The sequence below is a fragment of the Mastigoproctus giganteus genome, chromosome 2 (genome assembly GCF_048544385.1).
Source record: "Mastigoproctus giganteus isolate SK-2022 chromosome 2, ASM4854438v1, whole genome shotgun sequence".
Lineage (NCBI taxonomy): Eukaryota > Metazoa > Arthropoda > Arachnida > Uropygi > Thelyphonidae > Mastigoproctus > Mastigoproctus giganteus.
This window is the reverse complement of record NC_143576.1, coordinates 147,701,655-147,728,669: the sequence shown is the minus strand read 5'-3', so window position 1 is coordinate 147,728,669 and position 27,015 is coordinate 147,701,655. Positions and strand designations below refer to the sequence as shown.

Genomic DNA, 27,015 nt, shown 5'->3' with positions numbered 1-27,015 from the left:
TAACGTGGCTATTGAAACTTCATCAAATGTTTCAAAATAGAAATAGGAAAACCAATAAAACAACTATCATATATGGAGTGGCTGTTTGACCTTGCAATTCATACATACATTTCTAGTCATTTAAATGCTCTTAATTTAAAACTAGAAGGGAAAGGAAAATTGGCCTCTGATTTGTATGGTAACATCCAATCATTTCAGAATAAGTTATTATTTAAATCCCAGTTGAGCAAGACAATTTAATTCACTGTGAATGTTGTACTGAGCTAAAGGAGAAACACATTTCCAAAGAATCGTTGCCTTGCATTATTACAATTACTTTTTGACAAGTTTGAAAGTCGATTTTATGATATAAAATCCCATAAAAAAACATAAGCTTTTGCTTGAGAACCCATTTACTTCAATGGCTGAAAGGTACAATGCCAGATTGAAACTTGAAATTATTGATCTTCAAGCAAAAATATGATTCGAAAATAAGTATATAGACTGCAAAAATAAAACTATTTGAATTCTACAAGGCTTTCCCATCTGAAGATTTTCTGCTAATTAAAGAAAATGCCATGAAATTGGCTACTTTGTTCAGATCAAGCAGATTTTTTTCACTCTCATAAAATCAAATAAATATTTAAAAAGAAACAGAATAACAGATGAGCATTTTTTTAAATGAAAACCCTAAACACGAGAGGTATTAGAACCTATAGTAACCGTGCATGGGTTGGAGGTTGAGAAGACGAAAGATATTTGTTGACACCAGACTTGAACTTCTGTAGACTGTTCCAGAAAACGGCAGTTGAATGAATAAACAAGGAAGATGAAAAGTTGGTTCTGTGAGTTTTAAGTTAGACAGTAAATGGATGTTACTGGTGGCAGCACATGTTCGGATTGTTTTGAAAGAGAGAGCGGGAATTACTGAAGCAAATTCAGAAGAACAGTCCATCAAGAAATACCATCATGACATAATCTTCATTATGTATTGAGATTGGTGTCACAAATTTGCAAACAATAGAAGTATCTGTAGAAAAAGCATGCAGCAGAAACAGTACGACTGTGAGACAGCAAGTGGAGAGACTGTTAGAGATGAGTCATTAATTAACCTAACTGCCCTCTTCTGAATGGAATCTAGAAGTTTGAGAGAGGTTTTGGGGGCACCACCCCAGATGTGGGAACAATATTCCATGGTGGGGCGGATTTGCGATTTGTACAGGGTGAACAGCTGTTTGGAAGAAAATTAAAGGTGAGAGCGAAAGAGAAAACCAAGTTTTTTAAATGCAGAGGAAGCAATATTTCTAATGTGCTTATGCCAAGAGGAATTAGAATTCAAGGTAATCCCCAAAAGAGAGATATCATCTTGCCTAGAAATCGGAGTGTCACCAAAGATAAGCATAGGAGCAGAAGAATCCTTTTTGCAAGATATAAGACAGGACTGAGTTTTAGAAGGATTTAAATCAAGTAAGTGGTCTTTGCCCCACTGGAAAATTACCTGGAGATCGGCATTTAAGGAATTGATTGCGGATATTCGAGAAGTTGAAGCTGATTGAGCAGGGCAAGGTTTCTCAAACTGGAAAGTGGAATGCAATGTGCTATCATCAGCAAAACTATGGATAGGATTTTCAATTAATGAAAGAAGGTCATTAATATACAAGAGGAAAAGATCTGAACCTTGGGGGACACCAGCACGTGATGCTAGAAGACAGAAAGGCATCTACCATCACCCTCAGTGAGCGATCAAAGAGAAAACTGGATAACCAATTACAAAAAACAGTTGGCAAATCATAAGATGGAAGCTTGTTTAGAAAATCTTTATGCCAAACACGATCGAAAGCCTTTGAGATGTCAAGAGCAACTGCTTGTGTTTCACCGAACTTTTCCATTGAATCTGTCCATAAATTGTTTTTTTTTTTTTTTTGTAGTTGTTGGCGCATTGGCGTCTGTGGCCATAATGCACCTCCCAAGGTTTTTGCAGTACTTTGATCCAAGCCTGAGGCGGGATTCGAACCCGCGACCTTTGGGTTGGCAAGCAGGCACTTTACCCAACCGGCTAGCCCGGTCGGCCCCATAAATTGGTAACATAGGCCAGAATATCACTTGTGGATCGACACTGACAGAATCCATACTGGCGATCGGTGATCAGACAGAAGGTTTTCTAGATAGTTTAAGAGTTAAGTGATTTCTCCATTACTTTAAAAACAGTAGAAGTAATTGGAGGGATTTGTCCCCCTTTTTAGGAACTGGCTGGATATGAGCAAATTTACAAGCAGAAGGAAAAACACCTTTGGAATAAAAAAGTGAATAAAGGTTGCATAGAACAGGAGTAAGTTCAGGAGCGCAGGTTTTGAGAACAAGTGGAGATATACCATCAGGACCTGGAGCTCCATCGAGAAATACCATCAGGACATAACCTTCATTATGTATTGAGATTGGCGTCACAAATTTGCAACCAATTTTGAACAATTATTTAAAAATATCCAGCCTGAATCATCTTATTAAATGTTAAGTTTTGTCCAGTAAATTTTACTGTGTATTATACTTATTAAAATTTTCGAATATTTCAATTTTAGGTTTATCATTATATTTATTTATTCACCTTAATATGGAAAAGCATTGATCCTATTCAGGTTGCAAATTTTCTAAAATGAGCATTTAAAAGCAAAAGTAAAGTGTTTTTTTTAAAAACTAAAGTGAAGTATTTCAAACAGAAACAAAAGTAAAGTATTTAAAAAAAACAAAGTAAGTCATTTTTATAATTTTAATAAAATCTAAAAAATAAACCACTGACATAGATTTGTTGCACATAAAAGTGCTGGGAATTTGAATTTTTTTATATATAGCTTGAAAAGAAAAAACAAAAAACAAAAAAAAAAAAAAAAAAACTTTTACGAATAACAAGATATAGAAAATGTGACAATTTTTTCTTGAATCACTCTGTGAGGCCCGCAAAACAAATCTTACTTTGAATACAAAGACTAATGGATTAACAGTAGCCACTAGCAGAGGTGAAAGAGATTCTTGCACTGCTTCTATTGGAATGAGCAGAAGCGTGAAAAACAAGATGCAGGATATTTCAGAGACTGCTGGAAGTCATTGCGGCACAAGTAAACACATGGGTTGTGTTAGGGTAGCTAAGAATAGAAACAGGTGCATGTATACTTGCGTGTACACCAATGCTAGGAGTTTAGTAAATAAATTTGATGAATTTGAGGTATTGCTCAAAACATCAAAGGCAGATATTGTTGGGATATCAGAGACGTGGTGTCACACAGATATAAGGAATGCAGAACTGGAATTTGGGGAGTACAATGTGTATAGAAAGGATAGACAGGACAGGAGGGGAGAAGGGGTTATGCTATTAGTTAAAAAAAACACATAAAATCCAAGGAAGTGAAGCCAGTCGACATTGATGGACAGGTCAGTGTCGAGTCAGTTTGGTGTGACATAAGCATAGGTAAATCAAAATTGAGAGTAGGAGTGTGCTATAGGCCTAATGACTCTGATGAGTATAATAAGATACTGTACAGGGAAATAGAATGGGCCAGTAAATCAGAGAGCCTTATAATGGGGGATTTTAATTTCCCAGATATTGACTGGAATTTGTGGGTTGGTCACTCACACACTAGCAAGGCTTTTGTGGATTTATTGGTTGATTGTTTTCTACATCAGCATGTTCGGGAGGCAACTAGAGGGAGTAATATTCTTGATCTGATTATCAGTAGTGATTCTTCATGCATTAGGAATCTGCAGATAAAGGAACCACTAGGTGGCAGTGATCACAGTGTGCTGAAGTGGGATTTACTCAAGGAGGTAACTACCATCAGAGGTAAAGGGAAGGGTTTTTGCTTTCGTAAAGGCGACTATGATGGTCTGAGACAGTATTTAAATTCTATACAGTGGGACCAACTGATGATGTTACCAACAGCAAATTCAAAATGGGAAGCATTCAAAGAACTTATCTTGGAAGCTACCAGGCTTTACATAAAAACCAAGAAATATTGTTCAAGGTTCAGGCCTAAATGGTTGTCAGATGAACTAATGAGACATATGGCAGAGAAGAAAAATGCATGGGATACATACAAATTAATGGGTGACATGGAAGCCTATGATAGATATAAGTTGGTCTGTAACCAAGTCACAAAGGAGATTAGGCAGGCAAAGGCAGATTATGAGAAATCCTTGGCAAAGGATGCAAAGAAAAACAGAAAAGAGTTCTTTACCTATTTAAACTCAAGAAGGAAAGGGATGAATCAGATTGGTCCACTGGATGTTGATGGTTCAACAGTTGAGGATCCAGATCAGGTGGCTAACAATCTAAACGAGTATTTTGCATCTACATTCACACATGAGGAGTTATTCAGGAAGGGGAATGTCGTAGGTGAAGTAAACATTGGCAGTGAGCTAGATTATTTTCTAATAACTGAGAGGAAAGTGGAGGAGAAATTGTTGAGGATAAACATAAAAAAGGCACCCGGGGTGGATGGGATCTATCCAGTTATATTAAAGGAGGCAGCAAAGGAAGTAAGCAAACCCCTAGCCATAATTATGAGAGCTTCTTTGGACTCAGGGGAGGTACCCATGGACTGGAGATGTGCAAATGTAACCCCAATTCACAAAGGAGGATCAAAGGCTGACACAAGTAATTATAGACCTGTTAGTTTAACTTCGGTTCCAGGAAAATTAATGGAGGCACTGGTTAAAGAAGCACTGCAGGATCATCTGGACAAGAATTCAGTTATAGCTCAGACACAGCATGGTTTTGTTAAGGGCAGGACTTGTCTGACCAATTTGATTGGATACTATGATGTAGTCACAAAAGAACTGGATGCAGGGAATAACTTTGATATTATATATTTGGATCTTAGAAAGGCTTTTGATACTGTTGCGCATGGAAGACTGCTGCACAAATTGGAGAAGTGTGGCATTGGAGGCAAATTGCTGCTATGGATAAAGGGATGGTTGAGTGGCAGAAGACAGAGAGTGGTAATCAATGGACACTGCTCAACGTGGACTAATGTTATTAGTGGAATTCCTCAGGGTTCAGTGTTGGGTCCATTGTTGTTTTCTGTATTTATAAATGATACTGATGATGGTGTATCAGGCTTAATGTCCAAGTTTGCAGATGATACCAAGGTTGGCAGGGTTGTTAAGGACACTACTGATACTATGCTGCTGCAACAGGATCTGGAAAGGTTGTGCAGATGGGCTGAGAGGTGGCAAATGAAGTTTAACATTGACAAATGTAAAGTACTACATATGGGAAACAGTAACCCCAGATCAACGTATCAACTCTGTGGTACTACGCTGACAGTGGTAGAGAATGAAAAGGACCTGGGGGTAATTGTGCAGGCAGATATGAAGTTCTCTGAGCAGTGCAGACGAGCTGCAAGAGTAGCTCATGGTGTCTTGTCAATGATATACAGGAATTTTTCTAGCAGGGACAGGGATGTGATTATTCCCTTGTATAAGGCAATGGTCAGGCCACACCTTGAGTACTGTATACAGGTCTGGAGGCCTCATTTCAAGAAGGATGTAGAGCTGCTGGAACGAGTACAGAGAAGGGCAACAAGATTAGTGAATGGAACAAAGGGTTGCTCTTACGAAGAAAGGCTTAAGTTTTGCAAATTAGAGCCTGGAGACTAGGCATCGGCGAGGTGATCTGATAGAGGTGTATAAGGCTTTGAATGGCTTGAGCATGCTCGATGCCGATGGGATTCTTCCTCTTGCTCAGGATAATCACCTGAGAGGGCATAAATTCAAATTGAGGAAGGACGGATGTCGGACAGATGTCCGGAAATTTGCCTTTAGCCAGCGGGCAGTTGGTTTGTGGAATAGACTCCTGTCACTTGTTGTTGAAGTTGATAGCCTAAACAAATTTAAGGCTCAGCTGGACAGGTATTTCGAACGAACAGAGGGGTGAAATGGGAGTAGTGGTTGGTTTTTTTTTTTTTTTTTTGGCTGATGCTGAATAAGCTTGCTTTCTTGCATCATATGCCTCTACTAATGCTAAAATGCTAATGCTAAAAAAAAATACGGCCCCTGTACTGGAAAAGGTTGGACACCACTGCTCTACACAGTTACATACATTACTCAAAACATGTTTACTCAAATTTTTGGATCAACAAGAAGCTCTAATCACATCAAAAAATTAAGTATGATACATTTCTATTAGGGCTCCACCACATGGCAACAATAACTCAAATGAAGTTGGCATCAATGTAACATTTAACTGAATAAGCTAAAGCATCCTTTTTTCGCCATAACAATGAACTCTGTAAGCATAAAAGGATATAGAAAATCCAATGATTATTTCTTTTCTTTAACTCTTAAAAGAGTCACTTATACAATGACTTTAAAAATGTCAATTTTGGAGGGATAAAAAGTGCAGCTTATCCAAACAAATAGTAATTTATGATTTAAAAATCAAAGCAATAAAACACATATAGCTATATTATCAATCACATCAACATTCAAAACAATAATATATGCTTCTTACCTCAATGTAAAATATGTTTTATATATTCAATATATAAAAATTTAATAATTAAAAGTAAAGTAGTTATATTAAATTAAAGTAATTAAATTTAAATAAACAAACATTCTTTTCTTGATAAGCACATGTTCAAATTACAACATATTATGTTTGTTTCAGAGCAAGGGTTCTTATTAATGAGGAAATCAATGTGTTTATTTTATTATATTTTATTACTTTTTTTTTTGAAAATGTTAATCCAAAAATTATTAATTCTTAGGCTCTTTGTTTGTTACAGTCATTATTCGTCCACTGAATTAGATATAACTTCCTTGAATTATGGTAAAATTGTTCATCTAGCGGTATCTGAATTGTTCTGGAAAATTTGACATCGTCCTGATGTTCCTTAATTTTTCTTTCAAATTTATGGGATGATCTAAATCAGATATGCACAAACTCTGGCCTACATGAAAATTGGAAAACATAATATAAAGTTAGTAGATAGAGAGGAAGAGAATAGGAAATGAGCTAGCAAAAACAAAACAGGAATTGGAACTATGGAAGACACAAAGGTATAAGAAAAAATAATAAGTAGTACTTAATGCTGAAAATCTTATCATTACAGTGGCCTTGCTTCTTGCTGTCTTTCCTGTGGTTTCAACGGTTGACCCTTAATATAGACGTGGAAATAAGATTTTTGGCATCAAGTACTTCTTTTTATTATTTCTTATACCTTCTGTAGTTCCAATTCCTGTTTTGCTAGCTCATTTCCTATTCTCTTCCTCTCTATCTACTAACTGATATATCCATTATGGTCGTTGAGTCCTTCCGCCAATAACAGCAGTGGCCCTGGTCCATAAACCATATAAATATATTGTAATATTCCCCTTTCTTATATATATATACTACCATTAAATATTGACAAAAGTTAAATTATAATAAAATAAATAAATAAGCATTTATAGAGGCAGCGACTAGCAATTCCTACATATGAAGCCGAAATATATTTTAAATTAAATAAAATAAAACATAAGCCAGTAGTATGGCAAAAACTGTAGAACGAAAATTAACATAAAAAAAGGTACTATATATATAAATATATATAGTACACCAAAATTGAGAGACTTCTAGATGAACAGAAAATTCACTACACCATTATTATGGGGGACTTCAATGCTAAGGTTGGAAAAAGACAAAACAGTGAACAAAGGGAAACTAGGAAATTTTGGAATAGGCGAAAGAAATGAAAGACTTGTGGAATTTACAGAATTCTCAAGGAATTTTTAACACTTTTTTCAAGAAAAGGGTAAACAGAAAGTAAACATGGAAGAGCCCAAATGGATTAACAACTAATGAAATAGACTTCATCCTCACTAACAAAAAAGATACAGGGTGTCTCAAAAATACACGGCATAACTTCAGGAATGAGTTCCTCATATGCAGACAATAAAAATCTTTTATATCAACATAGTTCCAGAAATGCTTGGTTCCCGAGTTATTAACCGGAATATCTTATCTCCCTCGGGTGATAAGCACACTTCATGCACAGTGGCACTACCCCCGGGGGCTCACATCTGGTGAGTATGGGCTTGGCAAACCCAGGGTCCTGAGCTGGATATCATCATTCTTCTCTTTCTTGGTGATTCCTTTCTACTTCTCTCTCTCTCTCTCTCTCTCTCTCTCAGGTGGTAACTTGGGAATTTTTTTTTTTTTTTGGCTGGTGCAGCATAAGCCTTAGGCTTCCTTGTACCATATGGCCATTAATAATAATAATAATAATAATAATTTCAGCCACCTAGCCCGCAATTACCTGAATCAAAGGTTCTGGTCGGTGGATAGGTAGAAGTGGACCAATTGCCTGGCCTCCACGCTCACTGATTTAAACCCATTAGATTTCTTCTTGTGGGCCATTTAAAGTCATTGGTGTATTTGACTCCGGTAGCTGATGTGGAAACTCTCCGCAATCGAATTGTGGCAGGTTGTGAGACAATACGAAACATGCCAGGAATTTGGCATAGTCTTCGTGAGTACACGAGACATCGATGTGAGGCGTGTATTCAGGCAGAAGGTAAACATTTTGAACAATTACTATAAGGTGATGTGAACAGTTAAGTGTCATAGACAGACCTTCAAAACTCGGAAACCAAGCATTTCCAGAACTATGTTGATATAAAATATTTTTTATTGTCTACATATGAGGAACTCATCCTTAAGTTATGCCATGTATTTTTGAGACACCCTATATTGTGAATGATGTTACTATCCTCAATAAGGTAAATGTTGGAGTGATCACAGAATGGCAAGATGCACACTTGATATAGATCAGGGAGTCTGGGAACTTTTTTTGGACATTATCCCCTGATGTTTTTTTTAATATGACGCTACTTACAACCAAGTACCATCTATTACATATTTTATAATACGTCTCCTGAATTTAAGTTTATGTATATAAATACTACCGAAAATAAACTTGTCTGGCTTAATCAATATCAATGTTAAATATAATTAATACACATTAGTTTGTCAAAGAGTGTTGATATATATGCACTAGACACCTGATAAAAAAACAAAAGTTAATTTTACTTTATTTATAAATTTGGAAAATTAAATGCACAGGGCATAATCCTTATGGGTTTTAATAATTAACTATATAGTATCGGTGTAAATACACCATAGTTAACCCATATATTTGAACTACGTATGTAGCTTAGAGGGCATAGTTTTAATTGTATCTCATAATGTTTGCCTTCACAACAAGATAGCTACTATTGCATTACTTCAAATAAATAACGCTTCTCTAGTAGAGAAGACTACTGTTATTTATTTTCAGCGGTACCACCACCACCCAGACAATCGTTTCGAAGCTGTGCAGCTTCATCATCAGTGAGCGGGCAGGTACCCAGGTAATACAACAAGCCATCACAGTTGCAAAGTTATATCCACATTATGAGAGATGCCAAAAGGGTGTGGTGGTAATATATTTGGAAAATTAAATGCACAGGGCATAATCCTTATGAGTTTTAATAATTAACTATATAGTATCGGTGTAAATACACCATAGTTAACCCAAATATATTTGAACTACATATGTAGCGTAGAGGGCATCGTTTTAATTGTATCTCATAATGTTATTTATTTGAAGTAATGCAATAGTAGCTATCTCGTTGTGAAGGCAACCACATTATGAGATACAATTAAAACGATGCCCTCTATGCTACATATGTAGTTCAAATATATGGGTTAACTATGGTGTATTTACACTGATACTATATAGTTAATTATTAAAACCCATAAGGATTATGCCCTGTGCATTTAATTTTCCAAATATATTACCACCACCACACCCTTTTGGCATCTCTCATAATGTGAATAAAAGTAAAGTGCAGCCATTATCAACCCACTGCAGGATGGAAGCCTCCTCAACAATTCATGCTGAGGGAAATGGACCATAAGAAATACATTTCACCATAATAATGTAGACTCTCACAGAATTCCAGCTGTCGGTATTATTGCAAATGCAATAAGATTGAGTTTACTACCGGTTTATAGATGCACTAACAGAAAAACCCAATAAACCAGAAAGTGCAAACTGTTCTTATTGGTTTTAATGGTTGTGACCTCCAGAAATGTGCTTTTGAAAAATATCACAAAAGCATTCAAAACTGATTCTTACAACCAAACATAGCAATAAACGGTGGTGAGTTTGTCTGATTATTTTTGAAAAAATTTCCTCATTTGGGAACCTCCTTCATCAGTTATCCTATATTAGCTGTTCAGACAGAATCTTTTTTCTGGTTTGTGCAACGTAATGTGTTTTAATCGGCAAGCATTGCTTTTGCTGATTTAATATTTCTTGTCTATGTAAAGTGTGTGTTTAATTAGTGCCTAAAATGAAGAAAGCCACAACAAAAAAAATTTTAAATTTAGAGGAAAACTTAAAAATCGTTAAAGAGTTAGAAAATGGTGAAAAGTGTGACATTGGCCAAGAAATACAGCATAAATGAATCTGGCATTCGATGAATTAGGAAAAATGCTGAGAAAATTAAAAGTTCAGTTATCTCTTCCACATCATTGGCTGCAAAAAAGCAATACAAAAGTGAGAAATAAGTTAATAGAGAAACCCTAAAAATTACTTTCTTTTTGGATAGAAGATCTTAATCAAAAGAGAAATGCCTCTTGGTTCAGATATTATTCGTGCCAAAGCTCTGCAAATTTTTAATCGCTTGCAAGAAGAAGAAGCCGGTCCATCCAATGCAGACGTCTTCCAGGCCAGTAAGGGTTGGTTTGAAAATTTTAAAACGTCAGTCTTCACAATCTAAAATTAATGGGTGAAGCAGCCAGTGCAGATACAGGAGCTGCTTCTTTGTATCCAAAAATTTTCAAGGATGTTATTACGACTGAGGGCTATCTAGCAAGTGAAGTGTTTTAATGCTGATGAGACCAGATTGGAAGTGTATGCCAAGCGAAACATTCATTTCAAAAGAAGAGAAAACCACCCCAGGTTTCAAATCTGCAAAAGATAGGTTAACACTTTTGTTATGTAGCAAAGCAGAGGGTGATTTTAAGTGTAAACCGCTGCTAATTTATGTCAGAAAATCCTCATGCTTTAAAAGGAATATCAAAAAGCTCCTTACAAGTTCATTGGAAATTGAGCAAAAAAGCCTTTGTGACAACTAAAATCTTCAAGGATTGGTTTCTAAATTGTTTTTGCATCAAAACAAAAAGATATTGCCTGAAGAAGACTACAGCATTTAAAATCTTGCTCATCCTTGACAATGCACCCAGTCATCCTGCACATTTGTCTGATCTGCACCCAAATATGTAAGTTAACATTTCTTCCAACGAATACAAGTTTGTTAATTCAGCCGATGGACCAACTAAAAATTAAAAAAATAGACTGACCATTATGGCCTTTGACAGAGGACCACAAGGCCAACAATGGTTAGGGAATCACTGCATTTTGACCATTAGACAAATCCAAGCCTTACTGAACCGATGTATCAATCGTACCAAAAATGCTATGGATTGGAATAATGGTGGCCCTTATGCAGTGAAAAATCATAATAGAACAGAACTGTAGTTTGGTTTTTGTTTCAGTATAGTGATATTTCACATAATTTGGACCAGGTGCAGTCTGGGCACCACTAAATTTCTTTGAATTGCCATTTCCTAAATTTTTGTTATTTGGTACTGTATGTTTTGGCCTTTTTCTAAATTATTTTGGAGCCTTCCTTCTACAATATCCTTATCTTCATTCCCCCCCCCCCTTTTATTTTATTATGTATGGGTTTAATTTACTATTCGCTCTACTGGTTTGCCATGCTGCTGGCATCTGCTTTATTTATTTATATTTTATTATAAGCAGCATGTAGTGGATTGCAGTCACTAATGCTTGCTACACTAATTTTCTTTTTTTATTTCTATTCTTTTATGTTACTATATATTAGGTTGAAGTTTTTAATTTATTTTACATGTCAGTAGTGAGATGTTATGCTAATGCAGTGCTCATGCCACCATCTATATCCTGGTTTTTTCTTTATATATTCTAGTTTAACAGTGGTTTTGTCAGCGGTGTGGTGCTGTCAAAGGAGTGCTAGGATCTGTTCTATTATTATTTTTCACTGCATAGGGCTGCCATTATTCAAATCCATAGCATTTTTGTTATGATTGATGCATCGGTTCAGTAAGGTTTGGATTTGTCTAATGTTTGCAATGCAGTGATTCCCTGACCATTGTCGGCCTTATGGTCCTCTGTCAAGGGGCATAATGGTCAGTATTTTTTTATTTTTAGTTGGTCATATGTTGTAGTTTGGTTTTCACTTCAGTATGATGATATTTCACACAATTTGGACCAGGTGCAGTCTGGGTACCACTAAATTTCTTTGAATTGGAATTTCCTAAATTTTTGTTATTTGGTACTGTATGCTTCAGCCTTTTCTAAATTACTTTGGAGCCTTCTTTCTACAATATCCTTATCTTCTTTCCATCCCCTTTTTATTTTATTATGATAATTTTATAATTATTTCTAAATTATTTCGGAGCCTTCCATCTACAATATCCTTATCTTCATTCCCCCCTTTTTATTTTATTATGTATGGGTTTAATTTACTATTCGCTCTACTGGTTTGCCATGCTGCTGGCATCTGCTTTATTTATTTATTTATTTATTTTTATATATATTCTAATTGTAATTGTTCGAAAATACTTACCAATCTTGCGCAAGCTGCAAAGATAGAGCAGTAAGTAAATATTTTGTATTGACTTTTCTAAGTGTAGGTTGTTGGTGACGTTAGGAAAGTACTTCTTCTTCTCACTTCTAATTATTGGAGAGTCCCTTTGTTGATTCTCCTCTATTCTATCCATTTACCTCCTGGAAAGAAATAGACACTCCTGCCCTAGTATTGCACTAATAGCTCAGAGTGTTGAAGAATTTTAGGGGAAGGACAGTAAATAAAATACGATTGTAGAAAACATAGGTAACTGGCAGATATATGTCCATATATATATATATATTTTTTTTAATTTTTATATTAGCGTTAGGGCCAAGAGTTTAAAAATATGGATTTATTTTATGTACAGGAAACTGTGGCATCTACGTTAACTTACCTATTCTTTTAAGTTGTTGACAGTAGCTGCCGTTATAATTAAAACGAAAAGCCAAATTATCAAGTTACCTTCCTGCAAGGACTTACCCATCCACACGAGGCAAACCGAACCAAGTGGATGGGTAAATCCTTAAATCCTTGCTGGAAGGTAACTTGATAATTTGGCTTTTCGTTTCCTGTACATAAAATGTTTCCTGATGCCACAGTTTCCTGTACATAAAATAAATCCATGTTTTTAAACTTTTGGCCCTAACACTAATATAAAAAAAAATATATATATGGACAGGAAACTATTGAAACATTAATGGCGGCATATATGGACTATTTCAGTACGTGTACTCTAATAGCGAAACGTTGTGACATCCTGAAAAGATATCATTTGACATATATCTGCCAGTTACCTACTAATTTATAATTTTATGATAACTTTTGCATTTCATTTTGGTGTAAAACTATTCAGAACATAAGTTTGATGGTTAATATTTTGAATTTAAAAATTGAGTTCTTAAGGCTAGTGAGTCTATTATTGTTAATAACTGGTGGTCATTTTAAACATTAGAGTTGACATAACTTTTCGGATATACAGAGAGACAAAGACAACTCTTTCCAAATTGCAAATACCTAGCTAATCCAGGGGCATTACTAATACAGACAGGAACTTGCACCCCCAGATTTCCTGAGCACCAACTGTGTTTTCTACAATCATATTCTATTTACTGTCCTCCTCCTAAAATTCTTCAACACTCTGAGCTATTAGTGCAATACGAGGGCAGGAGAGTCTATTGCTTTCCTAAATAAAGTACTTTCCTAACATCACCTCCCACTAGCTACATAGCCAGACATGGACTGCGTGTGGAAACAACCTAAACTTAGAAAAGTCAATACAATATATATATATATATATATATATATATATATATATATATACACACACATGCCAATTGTGGAGGGGGGGGAGGAAAGTTTGTTATTTTACCTATCTTTATTATGTATATATTTTTTTATTTATTGAATTCCTTTATTTATATATTTTCCTACTCCTTTACTTTATAGTCTTATTTAATTAATTCTTCAATAAACTCTACTATGCCCCCCTTTAATCCCCTCCCACATAGCACCTGACTTGAAAACTCCCAGAAGATTCTAGGCCCTAGGGGGTTTCCGTAATAATGTATTCCTCTCACGGACTATTGGCTCAGTGTTCAAAAGGACTGACACCACTCATATATGAACTATATACAAATTTGTTTATTAACATTATTTATAAATATAGGTAATTGATGGCAGTGATCATAATTCAGATGATCTATATCAAGCAAATAATTATATAATGTATGCATATATACACACATATATATAGTATGAAGAAAGTGTAAAGAAGGTTTAATTTAATCATATTGAACCTATGGTATACACCAGAAGTGAATTCCATGAAATGGAAAACGTTTTAAAAATAAGAAATGAAACGGTGACCAGAAAGGTTACATTGCAGTGTTTTTCATAATTTCAGTGTCTTCATCAGAGGCCATCCACCAAAATTATGAGAAAGACGGCAATGCTCTTGCTTCTGTTTCCGACATGTTCTGTATGTGCTACGGTGCACATGTGAAGTATACATGTGTTAAGAAAAAAATTGAAGTCGGAATAGGTACCAAGAAAGGAACTTACCACTGCTATGTAAGACTGTAACTGAACAAAAGACCAAGGTGGCGGGGTGCCGGCATATTTATGTATGGGTACGCTAGTGGTACCTAGTGTTAGAAAATGATGTGAAAAAAAAAAAAATTTGCGGCATGGTGTCTGTAAGCTTGTTGCATGTATAAATTGAAATGCAATACATGGTGATGAACACTATTAAATACATGGTGCTCAAACTGCCCAGGATAGTTGAGAGATACATAATAGCTTACAAAGTAGCAGTGAAAAGCAGCTAAACTTTGTTAAGGTGAAAATTAGATTTGGTAAAGTAAGAAGATAGTATCCTGCATATCGTGTTCAATAAAGTAATGGCTCACAGGACATAAAAAGTAGGGACAAGTAAAGCAGAAAGATAAATGAAGTAGAGGTAAGTGGTTGGGCTCGGGTAGTTTGGGGTTGCAAACAAGTTCCTACAGATAGGACCTTTAACGAAGGTCTGGGAGTGAGTACATCATGTATTTAAGGTCAGTTGTGTGAGAGAAAAATGATAGATAAATAATGCAACAAAGATGAAAATTAAAATTTAATTAAATTATATACATAGTTAATACACTGTATTAGGCCAATTGCTGGGTACAAGTTTCCTAAGCTGCACAGAGGCCTAGTGTATTGTATATACACTATTTACAAACTTGGTGTATATGGGTTTTTTTTTTTGGTCATCAATTATTGATTTTTTTTGGTCATCAATTATTGATTATGTTATCTATATTGATATCACATAGTTTTTTATATTTGATTACGTTGGTCTTTACAAAAGTGGTAGTGAAGATATGCTGCAGGAAAAAGGTTGTTTGCCAGTTTATTATATAGCATCTTGATATTATTGATGGTTATATCCTTATTGCTGCAGATGGTTGCTATCCTGATGCTTTGTGCTAGTATAACATTGGCATGTACTCCTCTAGATATATTGGAATGCCATTGTGTGAGGTTGACTATATTAAAATTAAATGCATCCCATTTATTGTACAGGTTTATGGTAGCTTTGTTGTTTATTACTGTAATATCAAGATCCAGGAAATAGGCTGCAGCATCCATGTTGTTTGCTTTTTCCAGTTTGAGTTCATTGGGGTATAAGTGTCCATATTCCTTGATGAAGTTTGGGCAGTTAATAACTATGAGATCATCTATATATCTGTAAAGTTAAGTTCCTGTGGAAATGAGTTTTCCGACCAATATAGATATAAGTTTGCTATTATGCATGAAGCAGGACTTCCCATAGGTGTTCCATTAGTTTGTAGATATACTGTCTTGCCATCATATACAAAGTTACTGGAGATACATAGGTTCACTAGGTTGTTCCAGTAGTTGGTATTGCAGGTTATATTTTCTCTATATTTTGTGTATATCTCTTTGAGTACTGTTTTTAGCTTGGTTTGGTTAATACTTGTAAATAAACTGTGGAAGTCAAAAGTTTGTATACTGGAAATATTGTTATTCTGTAAGGATTTTAATACTGGTAGGTTGTTGCCTATCATTCTGCTATTTGGTATAACGTTCAACGAGGGTTGTAGTACTTTCTATTTGTTCTAGCCACTCTATATACTTCCTAAAACGAGGTCTTCAGACCGGTATGGCCTGACCACTGCCTTGTACAACAGGATAAACACCTCCTTGTGCCTACAAGCAAAATTCCTATATACCGTTGACAAGACTCCATGACCTGCCCTGGCAGCCCATCTGCACAGCTCAGCAAACTTCATATCTGACTACACAATCACCCCCCATTCTCCACTTACCTGAGTGTAGTACCACACAGTTGGTACGTTTCTCTTGGTTGCTGCTACCCATATACAGCACTTTGCATTTGTCAATGTTAAACTTCAGTTGCCACTTCTCAGCCCATTTGCCCAAATTATCTAGATCCCGTCACAGTTACAATGTCTTTACTGTCATAAATAACCCTGTCAACCTTTGTATCATCTGCAAGCTTGCACAGTAAGCCTGATTTACCTTCATCAATATCATTGATAGATACACAAAACAACAATGAGCCCAGCATCAAACCCTGGGGAACTCCATTGGATGACTGTAGAAAACAGTCATCCAATAAATCCACAAAAGTCTTGCTAGTGTGCAGGTGACCAATCCAAAAGTTCCAGTCAACACCTAGAAAGATAAAATCCCCATAAGACATTCTGTTTACTGGCCCACTATTTCTCTGCATAATTTCTCATTATACTCTTCAGAGTCATTAGGCCTATAACACACACACACCTAATCTCATTTTCCCATTCCCAGTGCTTATTTCACACCACACTGACTCAACATTGCATTGTCCACCAATGTAAATTGGATGCACTTCCTTACATTTTGTGTTTCTTAACTAACAGCATAACCCCTCCTCCCTTCCTGTCCTGATTATCCTTTCTGTACACATTGTACTCCCTAAATTCCAATTCTGCACTGCTTATGTCCGTGTGACACCATATTGACTATCTTGGTATCTGATATCCCAACAACATCTGCCTTTTGATGTCTTTACCAGCAATTCAAACTCTTCAAATTTATTAACTATACTTCTAGCATTGGTGTACATGCAAGTATACGTGCACCTATTCCTACTCCTAGTTACCCTAACACAGCCCAAGTATTTACTTGTTCCACAATGACTCCCAGCAGTCCTGGAAATCCTCAGCACTTTGCTTTCCAGGCTGCTGCTCATTCTAATAGAAACAGTGCAAGAATCACTTTCACCTCTGCCTGCAGTCACTGTTAATCTTTTAGTCTGTGAATCCCCCCCAAGCTAGCAGTTTTCCAACTCACCTAACACTGCCTCGATAGCATCAGCAAATATTCTTGCACCCTTTCTATTTAAGTGTACCCCCATCCCTGTAGAAGCAGTCTCTCCTGTTAACAAGCACAGACCATGCTAAAAAAAATTCTACCCCATGAGTATTGCACAATCGCTTCAGGGCACAATCTCTCCTTGTACAAGCCACTCTGGTGCAATTCATCCCCTACCCCCAAAGCCTTACAGAATCCCTCATGTCTTGATTTAAACCACAAGGCCCCTCCTATCATGTCTGCCCAGAAATGATAGGAGGGTTGAAAGCCTTGAAAGAATTTCAGACATACACAATCTGACCTCATGCTGAAAAATAGCCAGTTATGGCTATTTTTGTCCATGAAATTGTAAGGTTATGTTTTTTTTTTTTTTTTTAATATCTTTGTCCCCACATGAATAATAATGCTCTCTTTATCACCTTGAAGATATGACATGCTGTTAGTAACATCACTGATGGTAAACATACCCTGATTCTGGTCTACCTACCTTTATTACAAAAAATGTTACTCATTTTCCAATAAAACTAAATCTCCTGCAACCAGAACAGTAAATACTTGACTATTCTGTTCCCCAATAAAAACAGATAAATGAAAAATCAAAGGATTTATACATGTCACTTTAGCACAAGATGAATCCACTGATATTTCATCAATGGAACAACTTTTAATTTTAATTCAAGGAGTTTTGAGAAATAATCTTCAAAAACAGAAGGTTATTAAGTATGTGTTTCTTGAAAGAACACAAAAAGTTGTCAAATACATTTGAAGCTGTCCTGCAAAAATATAATAGTTTAACACTAGATTTCAAAAAAAAAAAAAAAAAAAAAGAGTAAATCTAACTACAGGTGGTGTACCATCTAAAGTGAGAATAAATACTGGTTTTGGTACACATTACATTCACATAATTATCTTGATCATAAGAGGCCATCGATATATATACTGCATTATACATCAACAGAATGTGGAATAGATCTTGGTTCGAACATATAATGAAGGTAGTTACAAGAACTGCAAATTTCATAAAATTCCAAAGGGGCTTTCTTGAAGAAATCAAAGCAGTCTATAAAGGCTACCTCCAGCTTCATTTTCTGCTTACAACTGTAAAACTATTATTAATAAATTCAAACTCAGTTCTGAACTCCCACCTCTGTTAAAACCTGATAGTTCTACTGCATCTAAAGTTAAGGCTACTGCAGCTAAAGTTAAGGCTAACATACTTTAGCATCCTAAATTCCTGTATTGACTATCTTGGTAAATCACCTGTTATCATACTGAATGCCTCTAATGACTTCCCAACAGAAGTATGTTCGAATAATTCCGAACATCTTTCTGTTGGGAGATCATGAGAATAGTAGCCATCTTCTTATCAGTATTCAGTTGGGAACCTCCCAACTGAATACTGATAAGATGGCTACCGAATACATGCAGAATACATAAAATGGTGGTGGTTTAGCAAAAAAAAAAAGTCTCGTGTTTAGATACAATTAAGTTTTGTGATGTTGTGAAGCATGTATACTGAGAATGGTATACTAGATGAAAATTGATTTTCTGGAAAATCTGATTGTAAGGTATGGGGGGGGTGTAATTTAGATAAATGGTTGATTAAAAAGTCATTTATTTTTTTTTCCCCCAACAGGATCAATATGGCTAAACTAATTTCCTTAAATTTTTGTTGAGTTATTATTTAAAATTTTTTACAAGATAACAGAGTCAATATTTCATGATATTAAAATTGCAAGGTGAGGGATAATATAAAATCATTATTACAATCCATGATGCAGCTTGAAATACAAATCTCATATAGAATGTCATGTCACCACTTGCAACCACCTAAATCATCCTCTTAAATTAAAAATGCCCTAAGAATTAGCACTCAAACACATACCCATAATTTATCTTCATAAAAGAAAGCTTCTTGGAGTTCTACAATATTAGGGTGTCTGTATTCAGTGAGGATATCAATCTCAACTGTGAAGTCATCTAAGTCATCTTCACCTTTCATATCACATATTTTTGCTGCTGCCAATCTTCCTGTTTCTTTACTACGTGCCTAAAGAAATAAAAATTTAAGCCTTTATACTAACTTTTAAATAAATGTTTTAAAAACTTTTGCAACAGATAAAACTAACTATACTTTTTTTATTATTCAGATGGTTACTGCATTTGCACAAAATTAAATAAAAATATCTGTAGCTTTAAGAATACCAATGACATCAAACAAGAGATCACCTCAAAGAATGCAAAAGGAAGAAAAAAAAAAACACGGATATACAAGTTACAGCTTGAGTAATGTCAGAACTAAATTTATTTTATTAAGAAAATAATCTGCACTGGTCAATTTGATTTATTTTAATTTGTGCTAACATAGCAGTGCCACTTAAAATTTCATCAGATACACTCTCATCCACAAGTATATGCAATTCTATAACATAAATAAAAGATTTCATTTTTTTTAAACACCCAAAATTTTGAGAAAAAGAATTGGTAAGATGGGTGACAGCTGAGTATACAAGAAATAACTATCAAAGAAAGCTAAGGGAGGTAAATACTAATTAGGCTTGATGATTAGTTATATGAGAACACAAAAAACAGAGGAGTGAATCAAGTAGGTCCTTAATTGATTGAAGTGGAAGAATCACACAAAGTCCATTAGAGGTGTAGATGAGTTGAATAGGTACTCTGCAACAATACTCACAGTTTAAAGCACATTATAACCATGGATAAACAGTAATAAAAAGCAGGATTTCTCTAAAATACCTGCTATAATATAGTTAAAGTATACTTGCAAGTGTAGTTTAATATTTTTGTGACTTCTACATCAAATATAAAAGTGGTCTGTGGCTTCCACCTCAAATATAAAAGCAGTTCATATCTGAAATACTGGAGAAAACAGGACTGGAGAATTTGACTTTGTGGTGGGTAAAATCACAGAATTCATGGTTAAGGATATAATACAGGACCATCTCAATATGAATGCTATCTTTAATGGATTACAACGTGGATTCATGAATGGGGAAGCCTTGCCCAAATAATCTGGTAAATTACTATAATAAAATCATAAAACAGCTGAATAGCAGAAACAACTTTAAGCATTGACATCAGTAACGCTTTCAATATACAATTCTGCATAAAAGGCTCTGTGTGCGCGCGTGTGTGTGTGTGTGTGTGTGTGTGTGAGAGAGAGAGAGAGAGAGAGATTATTGGGTTTACTGAATCTCTATGCAGCTCTTTTAGCATTAACTGTTATGGTGCTCAACAGCACAATATTGGATTGCAGATAAAATGATATTGTAATATAAAAATTTAGCCAGAGTCAAAATCAGTGTTACATGTGCACAATAGTATAATGTGTCATTAGATTATTCCTGAAATAAACGATCTCCACAAAATTCACAAGTAGACAATGTTTTCTATATGTCATTTCCAAACTATATCTTTGTTTAGCTGTTTTTGAACACCCATGTAGTCAAATTTAATTTTTGTCAAATTATAAAGGCAGGATTTTCAAATTAATAAAATGCAAGTCAAAATATGCATGCAAGCCATGTGAATGTTAATACAAGGTTTCTAAGTGAGTGCCTCATAAGATGAGCCTTTGCCATTTCCAAGGTGGACTGAATTTCCCCCAGCCCCATAAGAATGTCCAATAATTGAACTGCATTTACAGTAGACTGTCGCAATAATGGCACCCCAAATAATGGATCATTCAAGCTAACAGCACATTGAGATCGGATGTTTACATACAACGCAGATGTCTTGCAGTGCCGAAAAAAGAAAACTGCAAGTTGTGTGATTAATGTATTTGTTAATGTTCACCTTTTTTGAAAGTGAATTCTGATAATGATATCACGGATTATACCAGTGTTTTACATTTATTTTAAATTAAAAACCCCTCACTATGGCTCCAACATAACAACAACATTAAAGCTTAGTGACAAACTTGATATTTCATGTATTGTGTCTGTGATGAAAAACACCAGTTTCTGGGGGGGGGGGGGGAATTGCTATCTAAGCCTGAGACCGACTAACTCAGCTATGGAGTGAAAAAAAGCCCATAAAAGTTCCTTGCGTCATCAACAGAATTTGAACCCAGGCCTTTTCCATCTGGTGTGGGGGAGAACGGTGACGATACCACTGTGCTACTCTTGCAGACTAAACTTGATATAATAAAGAAAATGGAACGGGGCATAAGCAGGAATGTATTAGTGGAAGAATATAACATTGGATGTCAACCTGGAAAAATTTATGAACAATCAAATTAAAAACCAAAATAGTCTTACAAAAACCTTAAGTCACAAACTGCATGCTTCGAAGTAACAATTTTTTATGGTCTCAAAAAAGCACAAGTTCAATAGCACAGGACTAAGGGGTTACCCAATAATTTTTTTTGCATAACAACTAGCAAGACTGGAAAGTTTTTGATACTGTTCCACATGGAAGACTGCTGTACAAATTGGAGCAGTATGGCATTAAAGGCAAGTTGCTGCGATGGATAAAGGGATGGTTGAGTGGAAGATGGCAGAGAGTGGTAATAAATGGACACTGCTCTACGTAGACTAATGTTATTAGTGGAGTGCCCCCAGGGTCCAAATAAATACATAAAACATTGTTTTGTGTATTAATCAATGATATCGATGAAGGTATATCAGGCTTAATGTCCAAGTTTGCAGATGATACAAAGGTTGCAGCATTGTTAATGCCAGTAAAGATAGTATGCTACTGCAACAGGATCTAGAAAAGTTAGGTAGATGGGCTGAGAAGTGGCAACTGAAGTTTAATATTGAAAAATGCAAAGTACTGCATATGAGAAGCAGTAACCCAAGAGAAACATACCAACTGTGTGGAACTAAACTCAGAGTTGGAGAATAAAAAGGACCTGGGGTAATTGTGCAGGTGGATATGAAATTCTCTGAGGAGTGCAGACGAGCTGCCAGAGCAGAATATGTAGTTTTGATGTAGTTTTGTCAATGATAAATAAGAATTTTGCTAAAAGAGACAAGGAGGTGATTATTCCTTTGTATAAGACAATGATCAGGCCACACCTTGAGTACTCCGTACAGGTCTGGATGCCTCATTTTAAGAAGGATGTAGAGTTGCCAGAACAAGTACAGAGAAGGGCAACAAGATTGGTGAGAGGAACAAAGGGATGCTCTTACCAAGAGAGGTTTAAGTTCTGCAGGTTGAAGCATCTGGAGACTAGGCACCTCTGAGATGATCTGATTGAGGTATTAAGACCTTGAATGGTTTGAGCTATGTTGTTTGGTTTTTTAGGAGCATTAGCAACTAAGGCCATATTGCTCAGGGGATATGCGGTGGTCATTCCCTGACCTTTCCGCATCCTCCGTATTTGGTTGTCACGGGCTCGAACCCCGGTCTAATCAAGAAGTGTGTACTACACACTGCTGCTCCTGCCCACCTGGCTACAGAGGCGCCCGAATGGTTTGAGCAGGCTCAATGCTGATGGGATACTTCCACTTGCTCAAAGTAAAAATCTGAAGGGGACATAGATTCAAATTGAGGAAAGACAGCTGAAGAATAGATGTGCGGAAGTTTGCTTCAGCCAACTTTAGCACAATTACCTGGGGTAATTGTGCAGTCAGATATGAAATTCTCTGGGGAGTGCAGACGAGCTGGGAGTGCCTCTGTAGCCAGGTGGGAAGGAGCAGCAGTGCATAGCACACGCTTCTTGATTAGACCGGGGTTTGAGCCCATCACCAAAAATACGGAGGATGCGGAAAGGTCAGGGAATGACCACCGCATATCCCAGAGCAATATGGCCTTAGTTGCTAATGCTCCTAAAAACCAAATAACAAACACAAACAAGCAGATGAGCTGCCAGAGCAGGACATGTAGTTTTGTCAATGATATATAGAAATTTTGCTAGAAGAGACAAGGAGGTGATTATTCCTTTGTATAAGACAATGATCAGGCCACACCTTGAGTACTCCGTACAGGTCTGGATGCCTCATTTTAAGAGAAGGGCAACAAGATTGGTGAGAGGAACAAAGGGATTCTCTTATCAAGAGAGGTTTAAGTTCTGCAGGTTGAAGCATCTGGAGACTAGGCACTTCTGAGATGATCTGATTGAGGTATATAAGACCTCGAATGGTTTGAGCAGGCTCAATGCTGATGGGATACTTCCACTTGCTCAAATTAAAAACCTGAGGGGGACATAGATTCAAATTCAGGAAAGACCGTTGTAGAATAGATGTGCGGAAGTTTATTTTAGCCAGCAGGTAGGTGATTAGCATTAGCAGAGGCATACAATGCAAGAAAGCAAGCTTAGGCAGCATCAGCCAAAAAGGGGGGGGGGGGGAGAACCTCCCATTTCACCCCTACATTCGTTCCAAATGCCTGTCCAGCTCAGCCTTAAATTTATTTAGGCTATCAATTTCCACAACAAAAGATGGAAGTCTGTTCCACCAATCAACCAACTGCTGGCTAAAGGCAAATTTCTGCACATCTATTCCACAACCGTCTTTTCTTAATTTGAATCCATGCCCCCTCAGGTTCTTAATCTGAGCAAATGGAAGAATCCCATCAGCATTCAGCTTGCTCAACCCATTCAAGGACTTATACACTTCAATCAAATCACCTCGCTGGTGCCTAGTCTCCAAGTGCTACAATTTTCAGAACTTAAGTCTTTCTTGGTAAGAGCACCCCTTTCTTCCCCACACCAATCTTGTTGCCTTTCTTTCTTTGTACTCGTTCTAACAACTCTACATACTTCCTAAAATGAGGCCTCCAGATGTGTACACAGTACTCTAGGTGTGGCCTGACACATTGCCTTGTACAACAGGATAATCACTTCTGTCCCTGCTAGCAAAATTCCTTTATATATCATTGACAAGACTCCATGACCTGCCCTGGCAGCCCGTATGCACTGCTCAGTGAACTTCACATTTGACTGCACTATTACCCCAAGGTCTTTTTCACTTCCCTGAGTGTAGTACCACACAGTTGGTATGTTTCTCTTGGGTTATTGCTACCTATATGCAGTATTTTGCATTTGTCAATGTTATACTTCAGTTGCAACTTCTCAGCCCATTTGCTCAACTTATCTAAATCTAGTTGGAGTAGTTAGAATACTGTCTTTACTGTTGTTAACAACCCTGCCAATCTTTGTATCATCTGTAAACTTGGACATTAATCCTGATATACCTTCATCAATACAATTGATGAATACACAAAACAACAATGGGCCCAGCACTGAACCCTGGGGAACTCCACTAATAACATTTGTCCACGAAGAGCAGTGTCCGTTGATTACCACTCTCTGTTGTCTCCCACTCAACCATCCCTTTATACATTGTAGCAACTTACCCTTCATGCCTGGCGCATTATAGCCTTAGTTGCTAATGCGCCAATAAAACCCAACCAACCAATCAACCCTTCATGACATACCTCTTCAATTTGTACAGCAGTCTTCCAGGTGTAACAGTATCAAAAGCTTTCCTGAAATCCTAGTATATGATATCAAAATTATTTTTGACATTCAGTTCCTTTTAACCACTCCATAGTATCCAATCAACTTGGTCAGACAAGACCTCCCTTTAACAAACCCATGTTGTGTCTTAACTATTACTGCAGTCTTATCTAGATGATAAGTCTGCTGATGAGGCTAGTGGGAGCCAGACGTGTTCAAAGCAGCTAAGTGGATTTTTCTTATTTATTGATTTGAAATTATTGTTTTTCTATAACTTTTGATTTAAATTTAGTGGTATAGCATTATTTTGTGATTTTCTTATTAATCTGGTGTATTTATTCTTTACTCGACCTTGTAATTGCATAAAAGTATCGGTAAGGGTATCAAATCCACATGTTACAAGTTGCAGCTCCGCTGAACGAGAAGTTTTTTAGCCATATTTAGCCGCTTTATTGACCATTTTTTACATCAAATTATTTTCTATAAGTAGCTTTTAGACCTAGTCAGGATCGTTAGTTTATTCTGAATTGAGACAGCGAAATTTGGAAGTTAATTAATACTTAAGTGTCCATAGATTTACCGTTCGTAACTTGCCGCCTTTGTTATATGATACATTATATTCCGAACTAGATAGCATTAGTATAGTATAGTATTGTCAATTAATCAGTAAAATCTATTAAACTTGTTAAACTTCGTTGTCAATTAAATTGTACTTTTAACTAAATATATATAATGACTTAGATTACAAAAAAAAACATAACATAATTAATTAATACACAACTTGATACGGAAGTTATATAAAGGGAACTCATAGATAATTAATACTTGATACTGAAAAATATATATACTGTTATAATTGTGTTGGGATACAAGTTTAGGGTTATAAATTTTTACTGAAATTGAAATTAAATCGAAATCATGACTCAGACCAGAGCAGCAAACAAAAGGCTCAAGCTAATGGGAGTGCTGTGGCTCAGAGGAGAACGGAGAGGGACAGTTACCCTCTGAATCACAGCCTTTTAAAATGCACTGCTTGCATGATGTTTGTGGAGCAATCAGGAACAGGAAGTGATATTGCCATGGGGGATGTCTTTGTGTGTGCACGATGCAAGGAGTGTAATGAAATCAGGCAAAAACTCAGCATTGTTATGGGCCTATATGAGAGCTTGAAGGACAGGGTGGATGCCCTCGAAGGAACTAAATTGAGGGGCCCATCAAGCTCTCAGCTGCCCACATCAAAGCCAGAGATTGCACTTGTTCATCACGCAACACAGCGGCAACCCCTAAGGCAGAATGCGCTGGTCCCACAGGAACTAGTAGCTGTTGGTGACTCTATTGTCAGGGAAACGAGGAACATGCTTTGTAAAAAGGATAGGTGGAACAGGACCACGGTATGTCTGCTAGGGGCAAAGGTTGATGACGTTGTAGAGCAGATATCATCTTTTAAGGGCACAAAAGGTGATATAGTTGTACACGTTGCCCCTAATGATATCAAGAGTAGGAGACAGGCAGAATTACTTAACAAGTACAGGTCATTGTTGAAAAAAAAGGTGTAAATTAGGGTTGAATTTGAAAGTGTCTGCAATTCTGCCCAGACACGATAGGAGAGAGTATATGATGAAAGCCTTATCGATCAAGTCGGCCTGGAAAGATTGTGCAAGGCTGAAGGGTTAGAATTTTTTTCAGCCTGGACTGTACTTGTTAACAGGAGAGACTGCTTCTACAGGGATGGGATACACTTAAATAGAAAGGGTTCAAGATATTTGCTGATGCTATCGAAACAGTATTAAGTGGGTCAGGAAACTGCTAGCTTGGGGGGGATAAAAAGACTAATAGATTAACAGTAGCCACTGGCAGAGGTGAAAGTGATTCTTGCACTGCTTCTATAGGAATGAGCAGAAGCCTGAAAAACAAGATGCAGGTTATTTCAGAGACTGCCGGGAGTCATTGCAGTACAAGTAAACACATGGATTGTGTTAGGGTAGGTAAGAATAGAAACAGGTGCATGTATACTTGCATGTACACCAATGTTAGGAGTT

At 36.4% G+C, this 27,015-nt stretch overlaps 1 protein-coding gene across 2 annotated transcripts in view; it reads right to left on the bottom strand.

Moving 5' to 3' along the window:
- Window positions 1–27,015, bottom strand: part of LOC150089647 (serine/threonine-protein kinase 10-like) — a 218,350-nt gene that overhangs the window by 165,288 nt on the left and 26,047 nt on the right. The window contains exons 1-2 of one of the 2 annotated variants that reach the window (XM_090389580.1): window positions 19,436–19,511; window positions 12,667–12,680 (exon numbers count right to left, since the gene is read on the bottom strand). In XM_090389580.1, the coding sequence (XP_090245706.1) occupies window positions 12,667–12,680; window positions 19,436–19,439 (18 nt within the window). In that variant the 5' untranslated portion in view covers window positions 19,440–19,511. Of the gene's footprint in view, window positions 1–12,666; window positions 12,681–19,435; window positions 19,601–27,015 lie in introns of those variants that run through there. The other variant, XM_090389579.1, reaches the window with a different exon arrangement.